General features: G+C 36.7%; 1 protein-coding gene and 1 long non-coding RNA gene across 3 annotated transcripts in view; one reads left to right on the top strand and one right to left on the bottom strand.

The window, feature by feature from the left end:
* LOC103557484 (N-deacetylase and N-sulfotransferase 3) overlaps positions 1-25,879 on the top strand; it is a 161,505-nt gene that overhangs the window by 119,686 nt on the left and 15,940 nt on the right. For both annotated transcript variants that reach the window (XM_008530026.2, XM_070609237.1), the window contains exons 7-12: positions 6,781-6,963; positions 9,135-9,231; positions 16,032-16,155; positions 20,263-20,437; positions 23,400-23,570; positions 24,968-25,077. In XM_008530026.2, coding sequence (XP_008528248.1) covers positions 6,781-6,963; positions 9,135-9,231; positions 16,032-16,155; positions 20,263-20,437; positions 23,400-23,570; positions 24,968-25,077 — 860 coding nt within the window. The remainder of the gene's footprint in view (positions 1-6,780; positions 6,964-9,134; positions 9,232-16,031; positions 16,156-20,262; positions 20,438-23,399; positions 23,571-24,967; positions 25,078-25,879) is intronic.
* Positions 2,263-12,866, bottom strand: LOC103557483 (uncharacterized). Its single transcript, XR_546484.2, has 3 exons — positions 12,742-12,866; positions 8,626-8,692; positions 2,263-7,049 (listed from the first exon to the last, which is right to left on the bottom strand). It is a non-coding gene; the product is annotated as an uncharacterized lncRNA (long non-coding RNA).

Genomic DNA, 25,879 nt, shown 5'->3' with positions numbered 1-25,879 from the left:
CCCCCACAGACACACCACGCCCCGCCACCAGGGTGAATTCAGCTTTATGAGCAAATATAATTAATTGAAACCTCCTGATGATGAAGCTGATCTTGGTAATTACCTGAATTTAATTCATTCACATATGAGCCAAAATCAGATGTTCATGTGGGTCCATTTACTTGAAGGATGTCTCTAAGTTCTGTCAGGTTTTTTCAGTTAAATTAAACACCTGTAGGGAGGGTTAATTTCATTCCCTCTCTATATCTTCACTATGCTGGGGAGGCACTGCTTTAAAACCAAGAAGCAAAACGTTTCTGCTAGAAAAAAACACATTTTCATTGCAGAATTGAACATAACCTTTGTGCTTCGTTGCTGCTTAAATAAGGATTTCTCTTAATTAATCATTTTTAAATCGATCATAAGCTGTAACTGTATTCATTATCCTGTCACTTTGTGAGTCTAATAGAGCAAGAACAGCTGTCGTCTGGTCTCTCACTGCAGCAGGGTCTCTCAGAGCAATGTAGAGACAATGTCAGAGCAGCACCCCCAAGGTACACAAAGCAAAATTAATCAAAAATTGGTGGCCTGAGAGTTGGGGACACTCCGGTGGCACATAAATATTGGTTCAGCAGCTAAAGTAACGGCAATGTCTTAAACCGATAGAATTACTTCTTCTGGCACCTAACAGAAATGCTAATTGATCATCAATCATTTAGCTTGTAATAAAAGGGCTGAACTTGCAGTTCTGACTGTATAGCCAGAAAAATTAAGTGAGAGACATAAATCGTTATAAAAAAGACAAACTGCCCTAAGCTAAATTGCTTTAAATTACGTTGACCTCATCACTGTACCTTTGAAACCTGTCCCTAATTGAGAGCAATTGATTTATCCTTCCAGCTTTCCTTTGAAGCCTATCAGATCCCAAATTCAAAATGTTCAGGGCCCTTTGCCAAATTATTCTGCAAATGAGCCTTCCCTTGAGGGTCTTAAATGATGACTAAGACACAAGCCAGGTAGAAAAACAGTGCTCAGGGAATTGAAGCCTTAGAAATGAAAGTGACATCTTTTTCCTCCCACTGGAAAAGGTGATACAATTAATGAAAGCAATTTTTAGCATAAAACAGTTGTAATGGCACAAAAATATGGAATATATTAGGCCCCAAAGTGAGCTAGCTGTGAGTGAGCCCACCATGTAGAAATTTCAGCTGTCTCACCACATCCAGGAGACAATGGTCACGTTTCTAGAAATGAAGGAGAATTTGTAAGGAAGACGTTTGGAAAGAGTCACGCTGTGTGTCGAGCATGATCCCCATGGGAGAGCAGAGGGGTGAATAACAGCCCTGTGCTCGTCTCCACTCTGGTGTGAGGGCACTGGAACCCTCAGAGTGCTTGGTGTGTGTCCCCTGCAGAAGAGGGACACATTAGGCTGGCGTCTGCCTCTGGACTGGTGAGTGTGAAAGATTGCTTAACACAGTCTGTGCAGAAGAGGAAGGGGCCACATCTGGGAAGTCAGTGCCCTCTTTTCCAAAGTCAGGTCAAAGACACCTCAATCCCAGGTCCCAGATGTGGAATTCTTAGTAGGAATGTGATCCTGGAATCCTTTTAAAAGAGACCCTGCTCAAAAGGGCTCCTGACACAGGACTGGCGGATGCGCTCTCCTCGTAAAGGAAACTGCATTGATGGGGCCCAGAAGGAGTGCCTCCAAAGATCTCAGATGGCTTTAAACATATGCCATCTTAGGACAATATCAGTCAAGTAATAATGCCCTGCATCCCTTTCCCCCTTCATCTCCATGTCCCAAATACTAAGGGATCAGAAACCTCAGCGAGTGAGACAAAGAATAAAATCACCCACTGGAGAAGGACCGATGAGCCTGTCTTCCCAGCCCCTCTTACAGATTCTCTCCCACACCCGGTTGCAGCTAGGAGAGAGGAGAAGGTTTAATATTGCAACAAGTTCGGAATTTTGATTATTTTCTGAACCAGGAGATTTAAACTACTAAATCAAAACTGTGTTAGCAACTTAAAGCTACATGAAAGCTTTCTGTCATCTAAAGACCTAGGGAGCCACACTGCCTGCCCTGGCCACCATCCAGGGATAAGAGGAAAACCACCCACACTGAATAAATTTTAAAAGGACAGTGCAGAAAAGCAATAAGGTTACTTTAGCAATTATATCCCATGAATCTGAAATGTTTAACGTATGAGTTACACAATGATTTCTAAGAATGCAAATATTATTTTTAGAGTTTGTGTGATGACTTGTTGAAGAAACATGCCATAAAGTGAATTACATTTATTACCTTTACATAAAGAGCAGATAGAGGCAACTAGACTCTGAGATTAAAAGTAGAGAAAATAAATTATTATATCCAATGTAATATTGATGTCATACAACATAGCAAGGAGAGTATACAATAACCAGCTACAGCAGAAAAATCAAAGTCCACCCAGATTTTTTAAAAAAATGAAGTGTTCTCTGAATCACTGACTTACTTTTCTACACATGAGACAGGAACCAAAATGAACTCCAAAGTATATTGACATGCCTTCTTCAGAACAGACCTAATAATTATAACAGTTTAGCCTAGGGGACAAAAATTTAAAGATATGTCTAAATATCATATTTTACCCAGTGAAGTTACCCTTGCATCTTTTTCAGGTAACACGCATTTCTTGGATGCTTACCATGTTGTTAGACACTATATTGAGCTCTTCACATGTATAATCTCATTGAATCCTCACAAGTAAGTCATCTGAAGCTATTAAAACTAATATTTCCCCTTTCCACAGTCTGACGAAAAACAGACCATTTTTCTACTTCCCTTATTACTCCTCATTCGCGTTTGTTTCTCTTTCACCTGTAACTCATGATCGTTTTAAGTTAAATAGAGCTGATCCAATGTTCAAATAATGTTTCCCAAGTACTGAGAATCATACAAAATGAAAAGAGATCAAATCAAACAAGTAAAACTAAAGTCCAGGACCAGATGGCTTCCCTGGTAAATTCTACCAAACATTCAAAGAAGCATTAATACCAATCCTTCTCAAACTCTTCCAAAAAATAGAAGAGGAGGGAACCTTCCAAACTCATTTTACAAGGCCAGCATTACTCTGATACCAAAACCAGACAAGGATACCACAGCAAAAGAAGGTGACAAGCCAATATCTCTGATGAACGTAGATGCAAAAATCCTCAACAAAACATCAGCAAATTGAATTGAACAATACGTTAAAAAGATCACACACCATGATCAAGTGGGATTTATTCTAGGGATACAAGGATGGTTCAACATCCACATATCAGTCAATATGATACACCACATTAACAAAATGAAGGATAAAAATGATATGATCATCTCAGTAGATGCAGAAAATGCAGCTGACAAAATTCAATATCTATTTATGATAAAAGCTCTTAACAAAGCAGGTATAGGGGGAATGTACCTCAACATAATCAAGGCCATATATGACAAGCCCTCAGCTAACATCATACTCAATGGTGAAAAGCTGAACGCTTTTCCTCTAAGATCAAGAAGAAGATAAGGATGCCCACTCTCACCGCTTTTATTCAATATAGTACTGGAAGTCCTAGCCACAGCAAATAGGCAAGAAAAAGAAATAGAAGGCATTCAAATTGGAAAGGAAGAAGTAAAACTGTCACTATTTGCAGATGACATGATATTATACATAGAAAACCCTAAAGACTCCATCAAAAAACTGTTAGGACTAATAAATGAATTCAGTCAAGTTGCAGGATACAAAATCAATACACGAAAATCTGTTGCCTTTCTGCACACTAATAATGAACTACCAGAAAGAGAAATTAGGAAAACAATCCCATTACAATTGCATCGATTAGAATAAAATACTTAGGAATAAATTTAACCAAGGAAGTGAAAGACGTGTATATTGAAAACTACAAGACATTAATGAAAGAAACTGAAGAAGACACAAATAAATGGAAAGCTATTCTGTGCTCATGGATTAGGAGAATTTCTTTCTATTCCATGCAGAAATTGTCATCACGTGGGGAATTGCCAAGAAGTAAAGTGATGCTATAGTTGTCATACGTCAGAACAGGAGTAAGGAAGAAATACTACCTGGAAAGCAAGCTACTTTTTGACCAAAACATTGTCATCGTAGATCTGTTCTCACCAGTCCTGTTGCTTGTTGTGCATACTTTCCTAGCTAAAAAACTAACAAAGAAAACTTGGAGATGTTCATGTTCAGCAAAAGATATACAATATTCCATGTGTAGACAGAATATTGTGACACACACACACACAAAAAGTGTTTAAAAAGAAATTGAAGTGTTTTATGTCCTGACCAATTATACTCCTTTCATGGCTTTGTATTTCTTTAGGAGCACAAAACCAATCCCAGGCTTGAGTCCAAAGTCTAAAAGTGTCATGAGGTGACGTGCATTACAAAAGCATCACTTTGAAACAGCCGTTTGGTTATGGTGCACTTCACATTATGTTAATGTTGATATACAAAAATAGAATAGAAAATCTGAAAAAGATTGCATGGTTGGAGGCTAAATAGTTTTTCTTTTACAGGATTAATTTCCACATCTTATGAGTGTTACCTTAATTCTTGCCAATCAGTTTCGGTTTCAGCAAAAGCAATGTCATTGACTCATGACTCACTTTGGGTTGCCTCTATCTTTACCAGAGAGAGTAACATTTTTTACTTTCTGTACTCATACAAGTAAAAAAGTGGCACTCTGCTTTGAATGTCACAGCATAAAATGTTTTCAGAGGCTGAAAAGTAAATTCAAGGGGAGGTCAAATGTATTAGTATCACAAAGTCACATAGTATCTCTAAGTTTTCCATTTTCTGTCCAATGCAGATATTATTCAAGTGAAATATAGACATCTAGATTTTTTGATAAATCTTTCATAAAAGCAAAGCAAGAAATTTGAACCAGTGGTGAACTAGGTTAATACATGTATTTTTTATATTGTATTAAAATTTTTCCTATTCTTTTAATAGCAAGGCAACTTGAAGTGTCATTTTGCTCTTGCTATTGGACAACATTGAAAAATGTGGCATCAAAAATGACGAAAGCCTGCCTCTAACAGGCATTAGAAAAGAACTTCCAAATTTAAGCATGATTTTCCTAAGTCTCTTAATTGCATTCTGTTTTGATAAATTTTAGAGAAGAAAAAGGCAGGGTGGGTGGGGAGTCACATAATTGAAGCTACTATAAAAAATAACCAGAAGGTTAAATTATAAAAGTCTCATTTTTCAGAAATTCCCAAAATAGTAAAAGTCTTACTTATCAATTCCATGACTACATCAGTCTGCTGGTAGCTATGTAAATTCACCCAAGTATTCTTCTGTTTGTGAAAGTTCTAAGATTTAATATATGTTCAGGCAGAGCGAATAGAAACACAGTTAAATATTCTTGATCATAGTCGAAGCTTTTCATGTAAAAGCTGCAGAATTTGTTCTGTAGACTATAGGATAACACTGTTTCCTCTTATTCATAGTTGTAAGTAATTACATTGTTTTCTGATTCATTATATCAAAACTTAATATAAGCTTTCTCTCATCTCAGCCACTTTACCTCAGTAAATTTTCTTGACTATTTCTTTCAGTCTCTTAATGAATTAACCTATTATATTCATTATTATGATGATTATAATAACCATTATTACTACTCGTTCACATGACATTATATATTTTAGGAAAGTACTATTATCACATGAATTATTTTTATGATCTTTTTTACAGAAGCATAAATGCCACAATGGTTTTTTTTGCCATTGAAAATCTCATCCAGAATTATTTCCATTTGTCAACACTAACCAAGAAAAACTATTTGCATTCACTTAAAGCAGTGGCTTTGAAAATGCCCATTCTACATTCCAGACCAATTTAATCAAATCTACAGAATTCAAATTTATTTTATTACAAAATGTTCCCCCTGTTTGCTATGATTTTCTTTTTCAATATATGGATTAATCTAGGTCAGCTCCTTCCATAGGAAGAGTCCATTTTTTCTAGCCACGCATTGAAAACTTTTCGTAAAGGAGGTATCTGATATTGGGAATAATAGACCCAATGAATATGGGAAAGGGTTTCAGAGTGTTATTGATGGAAAATAGTTAATAGTTATTTTAGTAAAAATTCAGTCACTAGCCTTTTGTCATTATAGCCGCTAATAAAGACATATCATAGGCTATTCAGTTAATGCTAATAATGACAGTTCACTGATTATTTATACCCCTTAACTTCTAGGATATCAATCTAATTGCACCAATATGACTATATGGCAGTTGGACTCATTTGTTGTTATGAAATAGATTCAAAGATAAGAAAAAAGTGCTCATCAGGTCTTGCTAATAACACATCCTCCAGTACGCATTAATATAATGAAAGTATTTGGGATATGTCCAAAATTCAAAACCGCATCATGAATTGAAACACTATGCTTAAGAAAAACCTAGCACTGGGGGCTGGCCTGGTAGCACAGTGGTTAAGTTTGCACGTTCTGCTTTGGTGACCCAGGGTTCACCAGTTTGGATCCCAGGTGTGGACCTACACACCACTTATCAAGTCATGCTGTGGCAGGTGTCCCATATATAAAGTGGAGGAAAATGGGCACAGATGTTAGCCCAGGGCCAGTCTTCCTCAGCAAAAAGAGGAGGATTGGTAGCAGATGTTAGCTCAGGGCTAATCTTCCTCAAAAAATACAGAAAAGAAAGGAAAAATAACATTGCCATGATTACACTGCCCCCTAGGGTTAAAATACCTTGCATTTACACTGAAGTGCATTTGCCTCTTTCAGATCAGCATTTTCATGACCCATTTGTCCAACTATGGGAATGACCGATTGGGATTATATACGTTTGTTAATCTGGCCAACTTCGTGCAGAGCTGGACCAACTTGCGACTTCAGACTCTGCCTCCTGTGCAGCTGGCTCACAAGTATTTTGAGCTCTTTCCTGATCAAAAAGACCCTCTCTGGCAGGTAAGATTAGTTCAATTGGTATAATTTATTCCACAAACATATCTTGGAGTTCTTAGAGAGAATCCAAATCTGATAAGTGAAGGCATCTGGGGAAAAAAAATACATTTTAGAAATGTTAGTAGATTCGAGAAAATACTTCTTCCTCAATTGTAGTCATATATTATTGCTCCATAGTGGGCCAAATTCTCAGTTTTTGTGCCCAGTGGAAATTACGGGATTCTGAAAGCTCAATGAGGCGTTCAGTCGATGTAATGTTTTCAGTCGAGAGTGGGGAATCAATCTGCAGATTGAAATGTGCTGAAAGAGTGGAAGGAGGGTGAGAGGGTGTGTGGTAGGCAGGCAGTGCCGGTCAGCCTTGAGCACATCCTTAAATCTCTAACGACTAAATGACGTTAGAGGGATGAGTGAGCAGAGTTCAGCACTGACACCTGCCCTCTGAACCACAGGGTGCCCCTGCAGCTGCAGGGTATGGGTGGCTTTCAAAGGATTAGTTAGGAATTACTTTGAACATGGGGGAAGTGTTTAGTGGCATATTCAAACTGTTCTAGGCGTAACCCAGATTTCAGAGCATAAACTCTCATGTGTTCTAGAATTGTAGAAACATACTTTGAATTTAAATTGCCCACTCCATGATCTAGGGAAAGCAATACTCTTAGCAAATAACTACATAGTGCTTATTATGTGTCAGACTGGGTTCTTTACATATGTTAACTCATTTAATCCTCACAACTACCCTATGTGGTAGGTACAGTTATCTGCATTTTACAGATGAAGGAACTGAGGCACAGAAAGGCTGAGACACTTAAGCAAGGTCACACAGCTAGTGTGGCAGAGTGGGAATCAGTTCCAGGCCATGTGGCTCCACAGGCTGTCCTCTTAATCACTGTTCTAAATGCTACTGGAGAGTTACCGACAGAGCTGATGGTACAATAATGACAATCTTCAGAAGTGAAACTGCGTAAATTTCACAGATTGAAGTTGCAGTAAGCTCTGAACTCTATATTCAATTCATTCAGCTTTGAACTTGAGCAAATTACCTCCTGAGCACAAACAGATAACCCCAAGAAGAGACACAACTGCACCTTTCAGTAGGTTAACGTTGGCGGTTGTGGAATCATCACTGCATATTATTTTTGCAGTCACTATAACACACGTCTTTTTTATCTTCACCACCATAAAATATCACCAAAATGTTAGCCACTGGAAAGACATGTAATTTTCCTGCTAATTTAACACCTTATTTTTAAACTGAAATCATTATTATTTCAGGTGACAGATTTGAAACCACTTTTTTCCCAGAACATCAACCAAAAATACCCTCACTTTAGTCGTAACATCTGTTGCTTATTGTAAATAACCAGAAGGTTTATTTAGCTATATATTTCTACATTATTAATTGAATAGAAAGAGATTACTGTCCTGTTTGCCTGTTCCTGGAATAGTATTGTTAACAGTACTGTTAATTCTTCACTTAAGGTGTGCTTAGCAGGTAAACTCAAGGATGTTCTAGATAATCTTGCACAGTGGGTTTGCTTTAAGTGCTATAGACCAGAGGCAGATCCCTAAGGTAGTAATTCACCCTCATTTTCCCTTTTGCTAAAATTTAGTGCTTTTTAGCATCATAATCTGTAAAGTTATAGTTTTAGATATGCATTTACCGACCTTCGAAGGCAGCTGAAAGGAATCTGCAGTCTCTTTAAACAGCAGTATTCTGGCCAGATCCACATCCCTTTGAAGACAGCAGGAAGCTCAAAGTTACTTAGAATAAAAATTTGACACCTTATATTTCAGTTATTAGATACTGAGAGTGTATCTTCTTTCAGGTTCCAGGAAGCATGGTCTCTGCCCGAAAAGCTCACTATTTTAAAACACACACACACAATTAAGACATACAACCGCCAATAACAGAAAAAATATTAAACCTTCAGTTTACCTGAAGCCATTTACCAGTCGTAGAAACTCTCCTCCCCCCACCTCCTCAGCAGACACTCAGCTGCAGAATGGAAAGGAGTTATTTGAAAGCTTCCAGGATGCCACTTTCAGTCTCTCATTTAAAAGAAGGAGCCACATAGCCTTGTTTCCTGGGATGTCTTTTTAAGGGCAGAAGTTGAAAACTCTTGCACACGATGGACACTGAAAAAAATACATCTGTATATTCTTCTCCCGTTTAGAATCCTTGTGATGACAAACGCCACAGAGACATTTGGTCTAAAGAAAAAACCTGTGATCGCTTACCAAAATTCTTGGTAATAGGACCCCAGAAAACAGGTGAGAACCTTTTATGTTATGGTTAACCAAACAGTGTAAAAATATTGATGGTTAGACAATGAGTTCTTGTCACAATGAGTTCTCAAACTTCCTATAAATACTGATGAATAAATAACACATTTTGTTCTCTGACATAATCTTTGTTTAGCTTGATAATGTCCTGAAACGCTTGTCAGTGAGTTTTTTAAGTGAAAAGGATGAAAATAGATGTCACACAGTTTGAATATCCAGCAGTCAATTTGGTTGCAGATGTGAGTTTTTTCTAAAGATCTTAATTGAAGGATTGTTATTATTAACATTTCTAAAATCGAAACTAATCGTGTGTTTAGTGAGTAACTGACAGGATTTCATTAAATGTCACGATGGACACATGTAACTTCCTATAACTCTTTATAATAAATCCCTTTCAGAAAAATAGCCTTTTCCTGCCGTCTTCCTGATATGGTTTATTTCTAAACTATTTCTTGCAGAGATGTCTATTTTCTAAAAGTCTAAAGGATGTTTAAAAGCAGAATTCCTAGACATAAACAAAACTGGGCTAAGGAAGGTATTTATTTATACCCACGAGAAATCTTTTGCATCTTTTCTTAAATCAGTGTGCAATTTTTCCCACAAACTTCTTGTTTCTGTAAGAATCAGTATTAAAATGAAGCTTTAAAAGGCCAGACATTCATGCTGTATCCTGCATGATAAATTATTTGGGGCCCTTGGATTCTGGCTTCACAGAAAACAGCCATTTCCACCATACCCCTTCCTATGGGTGTACATGCCCTCTCCTCCATTCTCTGGAAATAACCGGGGAGAACCTATGTAATGTACACAGAAAGTTTAGCTTATTCATTTTCTCTTAGTCCCATTTTGCAAATATCAATCTGAAAACAGTAATAAATGTGACAAATACTTCTCTTGTCCTTATTTATTTCACTGGTCCTTATCTATTTAAAGTGAAGAGGCAACTAGAAAAACATATAACCTAAAGCCTCTTCAGCAAACTCCCACTGCCATCACACAGCTGTGTCGTTACTGATCACATCTTCTCTGGGAAGCCTGGCGGATCCAGTTTGCTTCAGAAAGCCCTGCAGGGTATGCTTCCTCTGCTGTTGTGCTAGATATGCAGACATTTTAAAATCATACTTAGATGGCAGAATAATTCCTTGTCATCTCAGACTCAGCTGGGTTTAAAATGTTTGTATTCAATTCGTATATGATATTTACCTTTGGAAGGGAATTTTTTTATCTCCTTTTTAGAGAAATTGAATTTTTTCCCAGTTTTACAAAGGTATAATTTACATGCGGTAAAATTCTCCCATTTTAAATACACGGTGTGATGACTTGGGGAAATTGTACACAGTTGTGAAGCCACCACGATATTCAAGATACAGAACACTTCTGTGTCCCTAAAAAGCTTCTCCATGTCCCTTTGAAGTCAGTTCCCCCACCCCCATCCTGAGCCACAGGCAACCACTTTCTGCCTATAGTTTTGCCTTTTTTAGAATTTCACATAAATGGAAGCATAAATTGTGTAATCTTTTGTGTTTGACTTCTTTTCACTAAGCATAATGCTTTTGAGATTCTTCCATGTTGTTGTGAATATCGATGTTTTGTGAAATTGATTTTTTAAATGGACATATCAGTTCCATAAAAATTAAATCTTCATTTTTAACTTCAGTTTTGTCAAAAGTCTTTTCCTGAATAATCTTGCGTAGATATATAGCCATCTAGATATTCAAATATTTTTACCATTGTAACTGACAAAAATATAAAAACTGAAGTTTTGTGGATGATTATTTGAATGTCTGTGTCTAGGATTATGTAGTTGATACACACACACACACATTATACATATTCAAACACACACACACACACACACACACACAGGACAGTTTATTCAGATCCAAGAACATGTGTAGGTAAAAATAGAATTCAGAAACTACAAATTAGTGATTTTTTGACGCTGATAGATTACATTATGTCTTTTACTGACAATGCAAACAATCGGATCATATCTGTTTTTCCTGTTTGTATTATTAACGCTGGTCATGCTATTAAACATGATTTAATACAATTCTTAAAAATAATGTTCAGAAAAGAATGTTTTAAGTTGATCTAAGAAAGGAATTAATGTTTTCTTCTTTCACATTATAATTGCCATACTTATAATCCTCACAAAAAGTTTATTCTTTTCATTTTTTAAAAAATGCATTACTGAATTTTATCTCAATAAAGTTGTTATTTTAAAAAATGTCTTACGAATATTCAGAAATGGAACTATTTAAGTACTTTCACATAGGTTATCTCACTTTACCCTCATAAAACCCTGATAGCTAAGTATTTTCTTTCCCACTATACTGAGAAGAAAATTAAGACTCAGGTTAGATATGTTTCGTTCAAGTTCACACAGCTGGTAAGTGAAAAAGTAAAACTCCTGATCCTAGAATTTACCAGACTCTAAAGACTATGTTCTAGAAAGCTTTACTCTACTAGGGATTTCAAGCAATGGAACTTTTTGTCCCCAATAAGTTTTAGATTTCCTCCCACATTTCTTTTCAGTCAGTGGTTCTCAGAATGTGCTGAATGGGAAACTCTGGGATAGGGCCCAGCTCTCTGTTTTACCAAGCCCTCCAGGTGAATCTGCCGCATGCTAAAGTTTGAGAACAACTGTTTTTAAGTCAAACTTGCAAAGAACATTTTTACTTTGTATATTGTAGATTACTGTTTCATTCCCTATAATTATCTACGACTGTAGATAAAATGTTCATTGCTTTAGCTCAGATGTAATCTTGGAACACCGCCTCTTTCAATTCATTGTTTTAGACAGTATTGCTGTTGGCAGAGTTATTTTAACAATTTTTCTGTTGTATTGATATGGTAGATTTGAGTACAATACTAAATAAAGCTTATCAGAGAGATAAGAAAATTCAAAATTTGCTACAAGTGGCAACATTTTTACTAAGCAAAATTAGAACAGTAATTTCTCCAAGTGAGAGAAATATTATAAGGCCATGTCTGATTACCATTGCTGTCTATTGACCTGGAATACAGTGAACAGGTCCTGCTCCAGTAGATTCTATACTAATGTAAATCACATTAGGGTAGAGAAGTGGAAACTCAAGGGTATATTTCTATCTTAGAAGTACTGAATACATAGACCAGAAATATTTTTATATTATGATCTTATAAACACAGTTACACTTGCAAGCACCTGTTTAAATCTTAGGCAAGCTGAACTCAGATTACCTTACTTTCTCTTATAGCAGTCTAACTAAGCTATACCCTTTAGCTCATAACTTAGGCTCTAAAACACAAACTTTACAGTTTATGACATTGCTCACTTTAATAAAAAACAAATCACACCAACAAAGCCCAAAGTTAGTAGAAGGAAGGAAATAATAAAGATCAGAGTGGAAATAAATGAAATAGAGACTAAAAGAACAATAGAAAAGATTAGTGAAACTAACAGCTGGTTCTTTGAAAAGATAAACAAATTGACAAACCTTTAGCTCAACTCACCAAGAATAAAAGAGAGGGCTCAAATAAACAAAGTCAGAAATGAAAGAGAAGTTACAACTCATACCACAAAAATACCAAAGATCATATGACACTGCTATGAACAACTGTATGTCAATAAGATGAACAACCTAGAAGAAATGGATAAGTTCCTAAAAGCAAATCTTCCAAGACTGAATCATGAAGAAAGAGAAAACCTGAATAGGCTAACTAGTAAGTAGATTGAATCAGTAATTAAAAAAAAAAAAACTTCCCAACAAACAAATTCTAGGACCAGATTGCTTCACTGGTGAATTCTCCGAACATTCAAAGATTTAATAACAATCCTTCTCAAACTCTTCCAAAACATTGAAGAGGAGGGAGAGCTTCCAAACTCATCGTGCAAGGCCAGCGTTACCCTGATACCAAAACCAGGCAAGGGTGCCACAAAAAAAGAAAATTACAGACCAATATCCCTGATAAACAAAGATGCAAAAATCCTCCACAAAATGTTAGCAAATCAAATGCAACAGTACATTAAAAAGATCATACACCATGATCAAGTGAGATTTATCCCAGGGATACAAGGATGGTTCAACATCTAAAAATCAATCAACGTGATACACCACATTAACAAAATAAAAAACTAATATCATATGATCATCTCAAAAGATGCAGAAAAAACATTTGACAAAATTCAATATCCATTTATGATAAAAACCCTCAAGTGGGTATGGAGGGGACATTTCTCAACATAATAAAGACCATGTATAACAAACCCACAGCTAATATACTTAATGGTGAAAACCTGAAAGCTTTTCCTCTAAGATCAGGAACATGACAAGAATGCCCACTCTGACTACTTTTATTCAACATAGTGTTGGAAGTCCTAGCCACAGCAGTTAGGTAGGAAAAAGAAATAAAAGGCACTTAGATTGGACGGGAAGAAATAAAACTGTCACTATTTGAAGATGACATGATTTTATATATAGAAAATCCTGAAGACTTCACCAAAAAACTGTTGGAATTAATAAATGAATTCAGTAAAGTTGCAGGATACAAAATCTATATACAGAAATTTGTGACATTAATAATACATTATTATTATACATTAATACATTAATAACAAACATTATACATTAATGTTTAATACATTAATTACAAACTATCATTAATAGAATATTAATATTCTATTAATAGTAGAATAGAATAATAGAATAGAAACTATACATTAATAACAAACTATCAGAAAGAGAAATTAAGAAAACAATCCCATATACAATTGCATCCAAAAGAATAAATTATCTAGGAATAAATTTAACCAAGGAGGTGAAAGACCTGTACACTGAAAACTATAAGACAGTGATAAGAGAAGCTGAATACACAAATAAATGGAAAGATATTCCATCCTCGTGGATTAGAAGAATTAGTATTGTTAAAATGTCCATAGTACCCAAAGCAATCTACAGATTCAGTGCACTCCCTATCAAAATTCCAATGGCGTTTTTCACAGAACTAGAACAAATAATTCTAAAATTTATGTGGAACCACAAAAAAACCCAAATTATCAAAGCAATCTTGAGAAAGAAGAACACAGCAGGAGGCATCATGTTACTTGATTTCAAACTATACTACAAAGCTGTAGTAACCAAAACAGTATGATATTAGCATAAAAACAGACACAAAGATCAATAGAGCAGAATAGAGAGTCCAGAAATAAACCCATATATACATATATACATGGACAATTAATTTACAACAAAGGAGCCAAGAATATACAATGGGAAAAAGATAGTCTCTTCAATAAATGGTGTTGGGAAAACTGGACAGCCACATGCAAAAGAATGAAACTAGACCTCTGTCTTACACCGTACACAAAAATCAACTCAAAATAGATTAAAGACTTAAATCTAAGACCTGAAAACATAAAATTTCTAGAAGAATACATAGGCTGTAGGCTCCTTGACATCAGTCTTAGCAATCATTTTTGGGAGCTGACTCCAAAGGCAAGGAAAACAAAAGCAAATATAAACAAATGGGACTACATCAAACTAAAAAGCTTCTGCACAACAAAGGAAACCGGCAACACAATGAAAAGGCAACCTACTAATTGGGAGAAAATATTTGCAAATCATATATCTGATAATGTTGTATGCCTGAAACGTATATGTTATATATCAATTTTACCTCAACGAAAAAATGTTAGCCATAAAAAAGGGGGAAATCTTGCCACTTGTGACAACATGAACAAACCTTGAGAGTATTACACCAAGTGAAATAAGTCAGAAGGAGAAGGACAAACACTGTATGATTTCACTTACATGTGCAAGCTAAGAACAAAACAAAGGAACAAACAAAACAAAAGAAAAACAAACTCATAGATACAGAAAACAGATAGGTGGTCACCAGAGGGGAAGTGGGTTTTGGGCGGGGGGGGGGGCAAAAAGGGTGAAGGGGGTCAATTGTATGGTGACAAATTGTAACTAGAATTATGGTGGTGATCACTTTGTGGTATATACAAATATCAAATTATAATGTTGTATACCTGAAACGTATATAATGTTATATATCAATTTTACCTCAATGAAAAAAAAAAGGCTAGTCAAATAAAAAAATCACAGCCTTGATCCCCAGTAGTCACAAATCTATATGGGTCCCTGTGATATACCATTCTCTTTCCAAAAGAGGTAAATTTTCTAAGTTATACCACTAAGAAAGGGCACTATTTTTTTTTCAAATTTAGCAGTTTAAACAATTTTTGACACTACTTTTTATAAGTATGTAAGAACATTCAACATTCAAACTTAAACCTGTGAAGTTTAAATTCTATCTCAAATTTAATGTTTTTATAGGCCTCAGGAAGAACTTTATAGGTGAACCCGAGTATTGATTTTGCTAATGTAATATATTAAAGAATGATGTCTTTAATTTGTATAGTGCTTTATTAACATCAAAATGTTTTCAGGTACAATATCTCATCCTCAGAGACAGCCGAGGAAGTCAGCAAGGCAGGTGACAAAGACACCAAGACAAAGAGAAGCTAAAAGCCAAAGGCACAGGCCCCGTCAGTGACTGAGCTGACGTCACAAGCCAGCTCTCCCAGTCTCTCCCAACCTCTCCTCACATCTCATTCTCTTCATCTTTTAGAATTTGCTTCTTTTAAAATGCTGGTTATCTATTCAATTTAATTCCAGGAGTACTCAAATGCGTCTGTTTGGATTGTTGTAATACTTGGTTTATTAATGACTTTGAAATGCTAATAGTAGGAAATTGTTTCCATTTAATTAATCTCTCCACCTCTGTTGTCTTTTCAGGAACCACTGCTCTGTATTTGTTCCTGGTCATGCATCCCTCCATCCTTAGTAACTCCCCCAGCCCCAAAACCTTTGAGGAGGTACAGTTCTTTAATAGAAATAACTACCACAGGGGGATTGATTGGTAAGATGGGTTATTAGTATCAATCTAAAAGCATATGTACTGTGCACAGTATAAAATTAGCGCTCATATTCATACACATATAAGTTTGTAGCCACAAATAAAAGTTATCTTCTGTGCCTTGGAAATTGAATAACATGAAGGAGAACAGAAATTATTCATAACAAACTTTTCTCAGTTTATGAATAGACTTGTCACCTCAAGAAGCCCACATGTAATTTCAATTTGCATTAATTATCTTTGATAGTAGTTGCAGATATGAAGTCAGAGAAATACCATAATCCCCAGGAATTTAACTTCTCTCTACTCTTAAGAAAATGCTTTCATAGCTTTCTCTTTCTGTGCACTTTGCATTACAGTGATGCTACAGTCCACATATATAATTTTCTATTTTGCTTTGGCATAAAAGGTAAATAAATAGAACTAGAAATGTGTATATTTCATGAGTAATGAAACCTATAAAAAAGCTATCAACAATATACAAAATTTTATTGTTTTTTGTTTTTGTGAGGAAGATTGGCCCTGAGCTAACATCTGTTGCCAATCTTTTTTTTTTTTGGCTTGAGGACGATTGTCACTGAGGTAACATTTTTGACAGTCTTCCTTTATTTTAGGTGGGATACTTCCACAGCATGGCTTGACGAACCATGCCAGGTCCACACCCAGGATCTGAACCTGTAAATCCTGGGCCGCTGAAGCGGAGTGCGCAAACTTAACCACTGTGCCACCAGGCCTGCCCCCCAAATTTGATTTTTGGCATTTGAATTGAAATTAGAACTATATCAACTATCTGAGGAAAATAGTTATATTAAAATTAAAAATTAAAATGTCAAATATACCCAAAAGAATGTAGTAGGAATTGCTGTTGCAAATGAACATGTTAATCATAAAATCTATCCAGAAGTCTTGCTGTTAAGGTATAAATTCTGGGGGGAAATGTAGTATAAAAGAGTGGAATTCTTGTAATAATTCTAGATGGTGAACATAAACATTTTGTATGTATTTTCGTATAAAGTGTTGTTACACATTAACCTCTGTTGTCACATTGCACGATCTCAATTTTATAAGTGTCAGCCCCCTCAAGAGTCACTCGCGGATAGTCCGAATGGAAAGATAAAGAAATAGGTGGAGTGTCATTTGAGCACCTACTAGGATTTACATATATTCTGATCGTTATATATTTCACTGCCAATTCTTCAGTACAGTGCTTGATGTTAATTGCGTAGTGTTAAGTAACAGCTGTGAGAATCAAAAAGCTATCAACTCCTTTAGCTGCTATTTGACCACTAACTCAAATATATATGCCCGTATACAGTGGAATAAAACGATATTAACTAAAGGGAGGGATTAAAAACTGCTTTAGATGTGGGAAGGAATGCAATACTTGGATTCCCTGAGACTTAAGAATATCTGTGAGAATAACCAATTAAAAAAAAAAAAAAGCTGTTCCTAAGCCAGTAATGTCTATAGGCTCTATGACAGGAACAAAATGTCCCTTAAGCAGTTTACAAAGAGAGGACATAAATAAGTAGAAAGCTAATGAGCAATTAAAGATTTTAATTATAACTCACTAAAAACACCCCAATTGCAAACACTTTTGATTGACAAATTATATGTTTATAAAAGGCAATTAACACAAGAATGAATAGTAGTAACTGCAAATGTAAATCTATTAGCTATAACTGTAGCTTTGCTGTCAACGACATCAAATGTATTCACAGTCCTTGGACTGGCCTTGCCTCTCTAGCAAGTGTCAGCACCTCAGCAGCCCCTTTGGGACCACAGAGCCACAGGGTTGAAGATTATATGCCTCAGCGTGCCAAGTCACTTAGAGAAGCTAAGGCACAGCTAGTTAATCTGGATACATGGATCTGCTTTTCCTGGAGAACTGGGTAAAACTGGGGCTGTCTTAACTGACAGGCACCCTAAGCACAGGTTTAGGGAACAAGCAACATAGAGCAAATGAAAATGAGAAAACTCTACCTTTGATAAAATGGCCAAGATTTGCAATCAAAAGATCTAAGGAAAGTGTTTGATTTATGCATACAGTAAAGTTTTATATTTTCTGGTTTGGTAGTATTTTTTATAATTACGTTGGGCTGCAATGGAGGATTGGAGCGGAGTGTGGAGAGCCATGAAATCCTGTTAGTGTTTAGAACCTCTAAACGTCTTAATCTGGCTTTGAGTGAAATCACCAAGAAATACTCAGGGTCAACCCAAGTAACATTGCAAAAGTCACACCTTCCAGTTAAAAAAATTGCTGAGGTTTTATGGAAGTAGCAAAGCTTTAAATGAGACAGGCATTCACTTTTAACCCCCAAATTCTTAAACCTCTTGAGTTTGCTCACCAATTCTTAGATAACCCAAGTTCATATTCTCCAAATGTAGACCTATTTCCACCCTGGAAATATGAAGGTGAACTCTTTATTTACTTGTTTATTCATCAAGCATTTTTCAACTGCATATAAGTGCCAGCTGCTATACTACAAAAATGTGGGCATATAAGCAGACAAGAACTGGACTCTGCTTTCTCCGTGAGCCTCGGGGCCAGGCAAAATCAACACATTACAGTCCAAGACCCAGAGCTGCCTGAGGTTCCCAAGGCCTAAACTGTTCCAGGTAGAGGACAGCTCAGAGGGTGGGACAGTTTTTAGAAATTAAAAGTTATCTGAATTCAGTACCTTCTGCCCCTTTTTGGTGATTTTTGGAGGCTTTCTCAGAATAAGCAAACTCGAGACAAGCTTGGACCAAATTAAGATACCAGTAGACACTTGGGATAACCTTAGACCCCTGGAACCAGTGTGAACATCTAAATTAAGAAGTACCCTGAAATTTGGCACTTACTGTTGCTAGAATATACACCAGACAGCAGATCAAACTTTCCAGAAATTTTTGTATACCTCTTTCTCCCTAAAAGGATGGCAGAATGACCTGTCACCAATAAGGCAATTTCCCAAAAACATAAAAGGATTTCTTTACTGCCCTGAGTTTTAAGACATCACTTTGTGGTACCAGCCAAACTTTGCAGTACATTAACAACTGCAATCCTAGCAGCTTTACCGTGTGAGACGACTAAAAGAAAACAGCAAGCTGCAAAAAGAAGTCCTCACATAAAAGTTGATGACTGTCTGGTTCCGTACTTACTGAACCGCCTTATCTTGGTAGCCAGAGTCGTGTCAGCTTATGAATTGAAGTGAGGGCGGGGCAGGGTGGAGGGTGAGGCCATTATTATAAAATATAAGAAACTGTAGAAGTTAAATTTGCATTTTCTCCCTCAAAAGGCCCTTTTTCCTCTGAAAGGTGGCCCTTAGTGCTTCAGAAATATCTATTATCATTTGCCGAATTAGTTTATATTTGACACCTTGGTACAGATGGATCACTTTACGAAATGCATTAAGCCCTGCCATTTCTGTGCCTGAGGCACCGGTATCCCTGTGTTCCCTCTGCTGGTGGTTTAAATTCTCACCTCACTTAAGGGTACAAGATCTGTCTGGGAAATTTGATAGGATTTTATATTTGGAAATATGTACATACTTTTTAAACTTTTATAGTTCCTTTAAAGAATATAAATGCCTAAATATGGGAAAAAATAAGCAAATAGGCAATGTTTACACCAGATCTGCTCTGCACTTTGACACTTTGAATGTGACAGCAGCACAACACATTAGCAGGAGTGAAATTGTTTTACGTGTGATGAAGTAAAACATGTTTTGTCTGAGTCCTTTTAAAATGCCTTCAACTGAACATATCATCTGTTTTGATCAAATTTTCTTTTTGGTCGAGCACTCACATTTTTCTCTGTAAACTCTTTCTGCGTTTCGACATATTTTATACAGTTAGATTGTTATTGTCGTGGTTTGATCACTCTGTGTCTGTGTTTTCGTTATCTCCCATACCTTTTTTTCCTGATACTAAGCAAAACAAATAGATAATGTATTTAGAAAAGCACTTTCAAAATTCATTATTAGTGGCCTGTATATTTTTCCCTTGCTAACTATGTGGGATGACCAATGCCTTAAAGAAGGAGAATTTGTGGGACACCTTTAACATCTTCACTCACCAGGGTATGAGTATACCAGAGTCTCATTTTGAGAAATATTCCTTTTCTAGGTATATGGATTTCTTCCCAGTCCCATCTAATGTCACCACTGACTTTCTGTTTGAGAAGAGTGCCAATTACTTCCACTCAGAGGAAGCTCCTAAAAGAGCAGCTTCTCTGGTCCCCAAAGCCAAGATCATCACCATTCTCATTGACCCATCAGACCGAGCCTATTCCTGGTACCAGGTAAGGGAAACACAGACAGAATCCAGCAGGTAGAGGGGAGTATGGAGAAGGACGGTTTTCAGCAATAGCCACGACCCCAGGTCTTAACAAAAGTGAAGATATGCTTGTTCTCTATCTGCAGAAAAGTGGATAAATTTTTCTTTGTTTCCATGGAGAAACTAACTTTCTCCTTAAGTTTTTATTAATTTTGTATTCATTTAATTAATTTAACAAAATGTATTATTGCAATGAAGAAACTAAATTAAACTATAACAAACAATACTATGTACTTGTATGTATGGCTGTGCTTGTATACATCTGCATTTTAAAAGTAAAATGCTATAATTTTAAATCATTATTTTTCATCTCATACATATATAATGCTGCTATTATTATCTCAGTTTTACAGATTAGGAATATAATTGATTCCCCAAAGCAGAAGTCGCCTGTTTTTTCCATCAAGGGCCAGACAGTAAATATTTCGGCCTTTGCAGGCCACATGGTTGGTCTCTGTCACAACTTTGCCATTATGTTGCAAAAGCAGCCATAAACAATATGCAAATTAATGAGCTTAGCCATGTTCCAATAAAACTTTATTTACAAAAAGAAGCATCAGGCCAATTTTAGCCCGTGGGCCACAGATCAATGACCTTGACTCTAAAAGATCTTAAATACTGAAGCTAACCCAGCCAGTCTCAACCCTGTTCTAAGAGTCTTTCTCATACACTCACTGCCATTATGTTTCTGATGTTGCTTAACGCAGAGCACAGAAACGACCACTTTGAAATAATTTAACAGACTCTAATAATAATACTTATATATCAAATACATTTTTACTCTCATAAATCGTTAAAAATAATAGGAAAAAAAACCTGTCCCAGTGATATTTTAATCACCAAGTGAAAAAAGTTCAATATAAAGCAGTCAAAATTAAATATAAGAACATAACAAAATTAATAGTGTCTTTAGTCTTTAGGATCCTTGGTTATCATTCCTCAGTTTTGTGATTTAAAAAACACTTTCCTAATGTTCATATGTTTATCCATTCATTAAACAATTTTAATGACTACCATGTGGAAAGTATTCTTCTAAGTATGATTTGAAGATAAATTCATAAATGTGGATGCCACACTCCAGACTGCTTTCAGTCTAATTGGAGAAATATGTATAAATAATCAGTGTGTAAATCAGAAAGTATTAAGTGACAGATGGACTCCTACAGAGTGATAAAACCCATCCAGTAAAGACCAGCAGGGACAACAAGTTAAGTATATTAATTGGCTGCCTTAGAGGAGCCCAAACACCAGAGGGACTATTGGGCATTTCCCTAAAGAAGGGAGGATTTGTAAGGAGAGAAATTTAGGTAAAATTAAAATGGAGTGTTTTGATAAGCAGGGCTATGTGTAAGGGGGTTATCAGCAGGTCAGGGCTGAAAAGCAGATTGAGGGTCTTATTTCCTTGGAAACTATAAAGTTAAGATGAATGTGGAATGTTGCATCCAAAAACCCCTTATCTGAGACTCCGCACCCGGGTTGGCAATAGGGCTCCTTCTCTGTAGTGAAGTTACTCGCATAGCTCGGATCCTCCAGGTAAGAGTGGGAGGTTCTGTTCTCACTGACAGGATTTCAAACAGCTAAATTCCTGACAATCTATGATATTGAGAACAAAGTTTCTCAGCACTGGGTCCTTTTGTTATTTAACAAAAGCAGCTTTTCCAGGTTTACAAGAGGAAGAGCAGATTGTCAGGAAAGGTTTTGTGGCCAGGACAGACTAGAGAAAGGTCATATAAAGCAGATGAGTCTTGGAAGGGCACGTTGAGAATTGTCTGCATTATAGGGAGTGAGACATCCTGGAAAGCTGAGGTCCACAATTCCACACTAATCATTCATGCCAGACTCCTAGAGCCATATTTTAAATCAAAATATACAGCCAATTGCAAATTGACTGATTTGATTTTGCGCCTTTTACCTTTTCCACTGGGTATCTGCAGAAAAGAGAAATAAGCCTTAATTGACTCAAAGAGAAAGAAGAAAATTGGAGCTTGGCAACCACTCAGCCCCTGAAAAATTGAGAATTTCCTGAAAAATGAGGTTTCAAGGCTCCAAGCTAACAAAATGTCCTAAATATTACAATTAAATCACCCCGCAGTGGTCAAATGCAGGCCTTAACAAAGTCTAGTAGAATTGTTAGTACAGTAATTTGAATCTCAATTGCAGCAAATTTGCTATTCAACTAGACATGGTAAACAGCCACAAATCCACCGCTAAGCCTGAATATTTATTGGACAATTTAGGGAAAAGGTGATTTCCTCAAACTCAGGGGCCTGAGCCGGAGCCATTAGGAAACACTTTCCTGTTTGGATTGCTGCTTTCTGCATTTTCTGTACAATAAATGATTCTGATTCATCACAAAGGTTACCATTAGGTAAAATAATCTTGGCTTTTAGATGCTAGGTAGTGTATGAGAAAAGCTGTGAATTTCGGATAATGTACATGTCCAAGTTTTCAGTAGTTTCGCCATTTAAATAGCCAACAGGGCTTTTCTATCTAAAACTGCATTACTAGATGGAGCAAAACCATGTGGCAGAACTAGTAGAGTGCTTTTGCATTATGGATACTCACTGGACATGATAAATGGTTTGCTTATGGGCTGAAAAGGGGGCATTAATGCAACTTTCAAAAGTTTACTTTCAGCATAAAATATATACACAAAGGAAACAACTCAGTAAAGTGGGTTAAGGAATCCTATCAATAGGAATTCAGCCTCTACCAAATAAGTTCTCGAAAATATACTCTCATCAGCATCATAACTTTATATCCCTTGCTTCAAGCAAACATTTTCATCCTTTATTAACTGCAAAACAAATAACTCTCCAGCAGCAAGGCACTCCTTCCTTTAGCTTTGAGACTTGTCACAGAGATTGGTTTTTAATTATTGATGCCTATGATTCACGTTGGTTTAATTATCCACCTTTTCATCACAGCATCAGCGATCACATGAAGACCCCGCAGCTCTGAAGTTTAGCTTCTACGATGTCATCTCAGCCGGGCCCCGTGCACCCTCCGAGCTCAGAGCCTTGCAGAAGAGATGTTTGGTCCCAGGGTGGTATGCCAGCCACATCGAGAGATGGCTTGTGTATTTCCCCCCGTTTCAGGTATTGGGCAATAAGAATTTACATCATGTTACAATCCCATTAAGTTGATGACTTTGCCTCTAGGATAGAGGAGATTTTTACTCATTAAAACATTACTAGCTTGTACTCTTTAGTTGTAAATACTGAGACTGTGGCAAAGAATAATAGATAGGCAGAGGTAGAAAAACTGTTTAATTTTCTTTCTAAAAGTCTTTCAGGATAATTCTCCCTGCTCTAGTTTCTAGTGTGCACGTGTCCCGATTGTAAAGAGCTTCAGCAGCTTCATATCCTGATTCTTGTTCTGAGAATAGAGCTTCAGAACCTCTTAGCCAAACAAGGCAAATATTGTTTTGCTTAAGTGCCATTATTTCCCTTTGAACCACCTTGCTGAATTTTTCATAAGTCCTATGTTTTTCTTGGCTTCCTTGCTTCTCTTTTTTGTCTGGCGTCAACCTCGTTTACGAAATCAGGCCCTACATCGAATTGCATACAGTTGTGCGGTCACCTCAGACAGGGTATATCATGTGTGTCTAGAACTGTGCCTTCCAATATGATAGCTCTTATGACATGTGGCTATTTAAATTTATATTAAAATTATATAAAATTAAAAATTCAGTTCCTCAGTCACATTAGCCACATTTCAAATGCTCAGTGTCCACCTGTTTGTTAGACACCAGAGCTGTGGCACATGGCCATTGTCAGAGAAAGTCCCGTTGAACGATGCTGGTCTGGATTAACTAGAAACATTGGAGAAGAGGTGTGAGCAAGAGTTACCCTGCACTTCGTGGCCCTCCATCATTGTCTCTTGTCGTTTTGTCTTGCTGGGTCCACCCTACTCGCTCACCAGAGTAACAAGCAAATTCTTTCCCTTAGTCTTTGGAGGAACTTCTGTCCACAATCATGTTCTCTAGGAGACTTATCTTTTTCTCCAAATAGATTATCAAAGTATTTCTTAAAACTTTACGGTGCTACCCCTTTAAATGGAACTGTGGAGAATGACGCGTCCTCTGTCTCATTACAGCTGGTCTTATTATAACCATTTTTCTTTTCTACAGTGCTCCCTCCCAGCTTGAATGATGGAATCATTCTTTTGTCTGTTTTTAAACTTGGTTTCCATTTGTAATTTTCTAGTCACATTTCTTAAGCTGTCTTGGTCCCTGCAAATGACTTTTTTGTTTTCATAGTGTTTGCAGGACTTCTCAGATTACAAAGCATGAGTGCATTAAATTAGTGTGACTTATTTCTTGTTCTAGGTCGTTAAGGAGGATGGCCTGGTTAAGTCTAACAACAATGCATGCAAATCCCCTCAGCACAGTGTCTCTCCCTGAATAAATTCAGAGTGCATAAATTTTTTATTGTACAGTTACATGACTTTTTTCAATGTGCATTGTCTTTTTTTAATTTCTTTGGTAATTTAGTTGCTAATTATCGACGGGCAACAGCTAAGAACTGATCCTGCTACAGTGATGGATGAAGTACAGAAGTTTCTAGGAGTCTCTCCTCATTATAATTATTCAGAAGCTTTAACGTAAGTTTATATTCTAATTAATTTATTGAAGTTTCAGCAGACAGCTAGTTTTAAAGAAATTGTAGTTTGGTGATGCAACTCTTGAGTTAGCCGTTCCTTATAGACTGGTTATTTTCCAGTTTGACGTTAACTACTTGGAAAAGAACATTTCAACAGTGTGGCAAAGAAATGTCCTAAGCCTTCTGTTGATTTCTAAGTATGAGAGATTTCCCCTGGAAGGAAAGTAGAGAAACAGCTATAAATCTCAAAACCAATGACTAACCTTAAAAGAGGCTGCTTAAAATAAGTTGGTAAGTGCTAAGCCTATTTAACAGACAATACTGGGACCTCTTAGAAATATAAAGAGGTGATTAACTAGGTGGTTTCTGAATTCACACCTCTCTCTTTTGTGCAGTGTCCAAAAACAATGCCATACAGCAAGAAATAGCCCAATAGGTGACTGAAACTCTTACACATACTTCCATTTTTTGCTTCTTTGTCTTTCCCCACTGCATGCTGACCTTGTCACCTAACCTTCAGAGGCCTCAGCGCTTACAGCTCTGGTTTGGTTTTCTTTTGTTGGTTCCTTCTGATTTTCTTAGGTAGTTGACTCCATCTGGGCTGGGACTAGGGTGAGGCAAGAGAGGCACTAGGATTTAAGGAGGACTCACGTTCAGGCATTTGCACAGCCCTGACAGTGAGTGCCTCCTTAAATCTCGCTCCCCAGGTACCTCTCACCTCACCTTAATCCTGACTCTGGACTTCACTCAGCACTACACTCATGATGGTTGGCAATCAGATTTATGAGGGTTGTGTTTGTTCC

Source organism: Equus przewalskii, chromosome 2 (assembly GCF_037783145.1).
Source record: "Equus przewalskii isolate Varuska chromosome 2, EquPr2, whole genome shotgun sequence".
In the NCBI taxonomy this organism is placed as follows: Eukaryota; Metazoa; Chordata; class Mammalia; order Perissodactyla; family Equidae; genus Equus; species Equus przewalskii.
The sequence above is the reverse complement of the archived record's forward strand: the minus strand, read 5'-3'. Positions and strand labels throughout refer to the sequence as shown.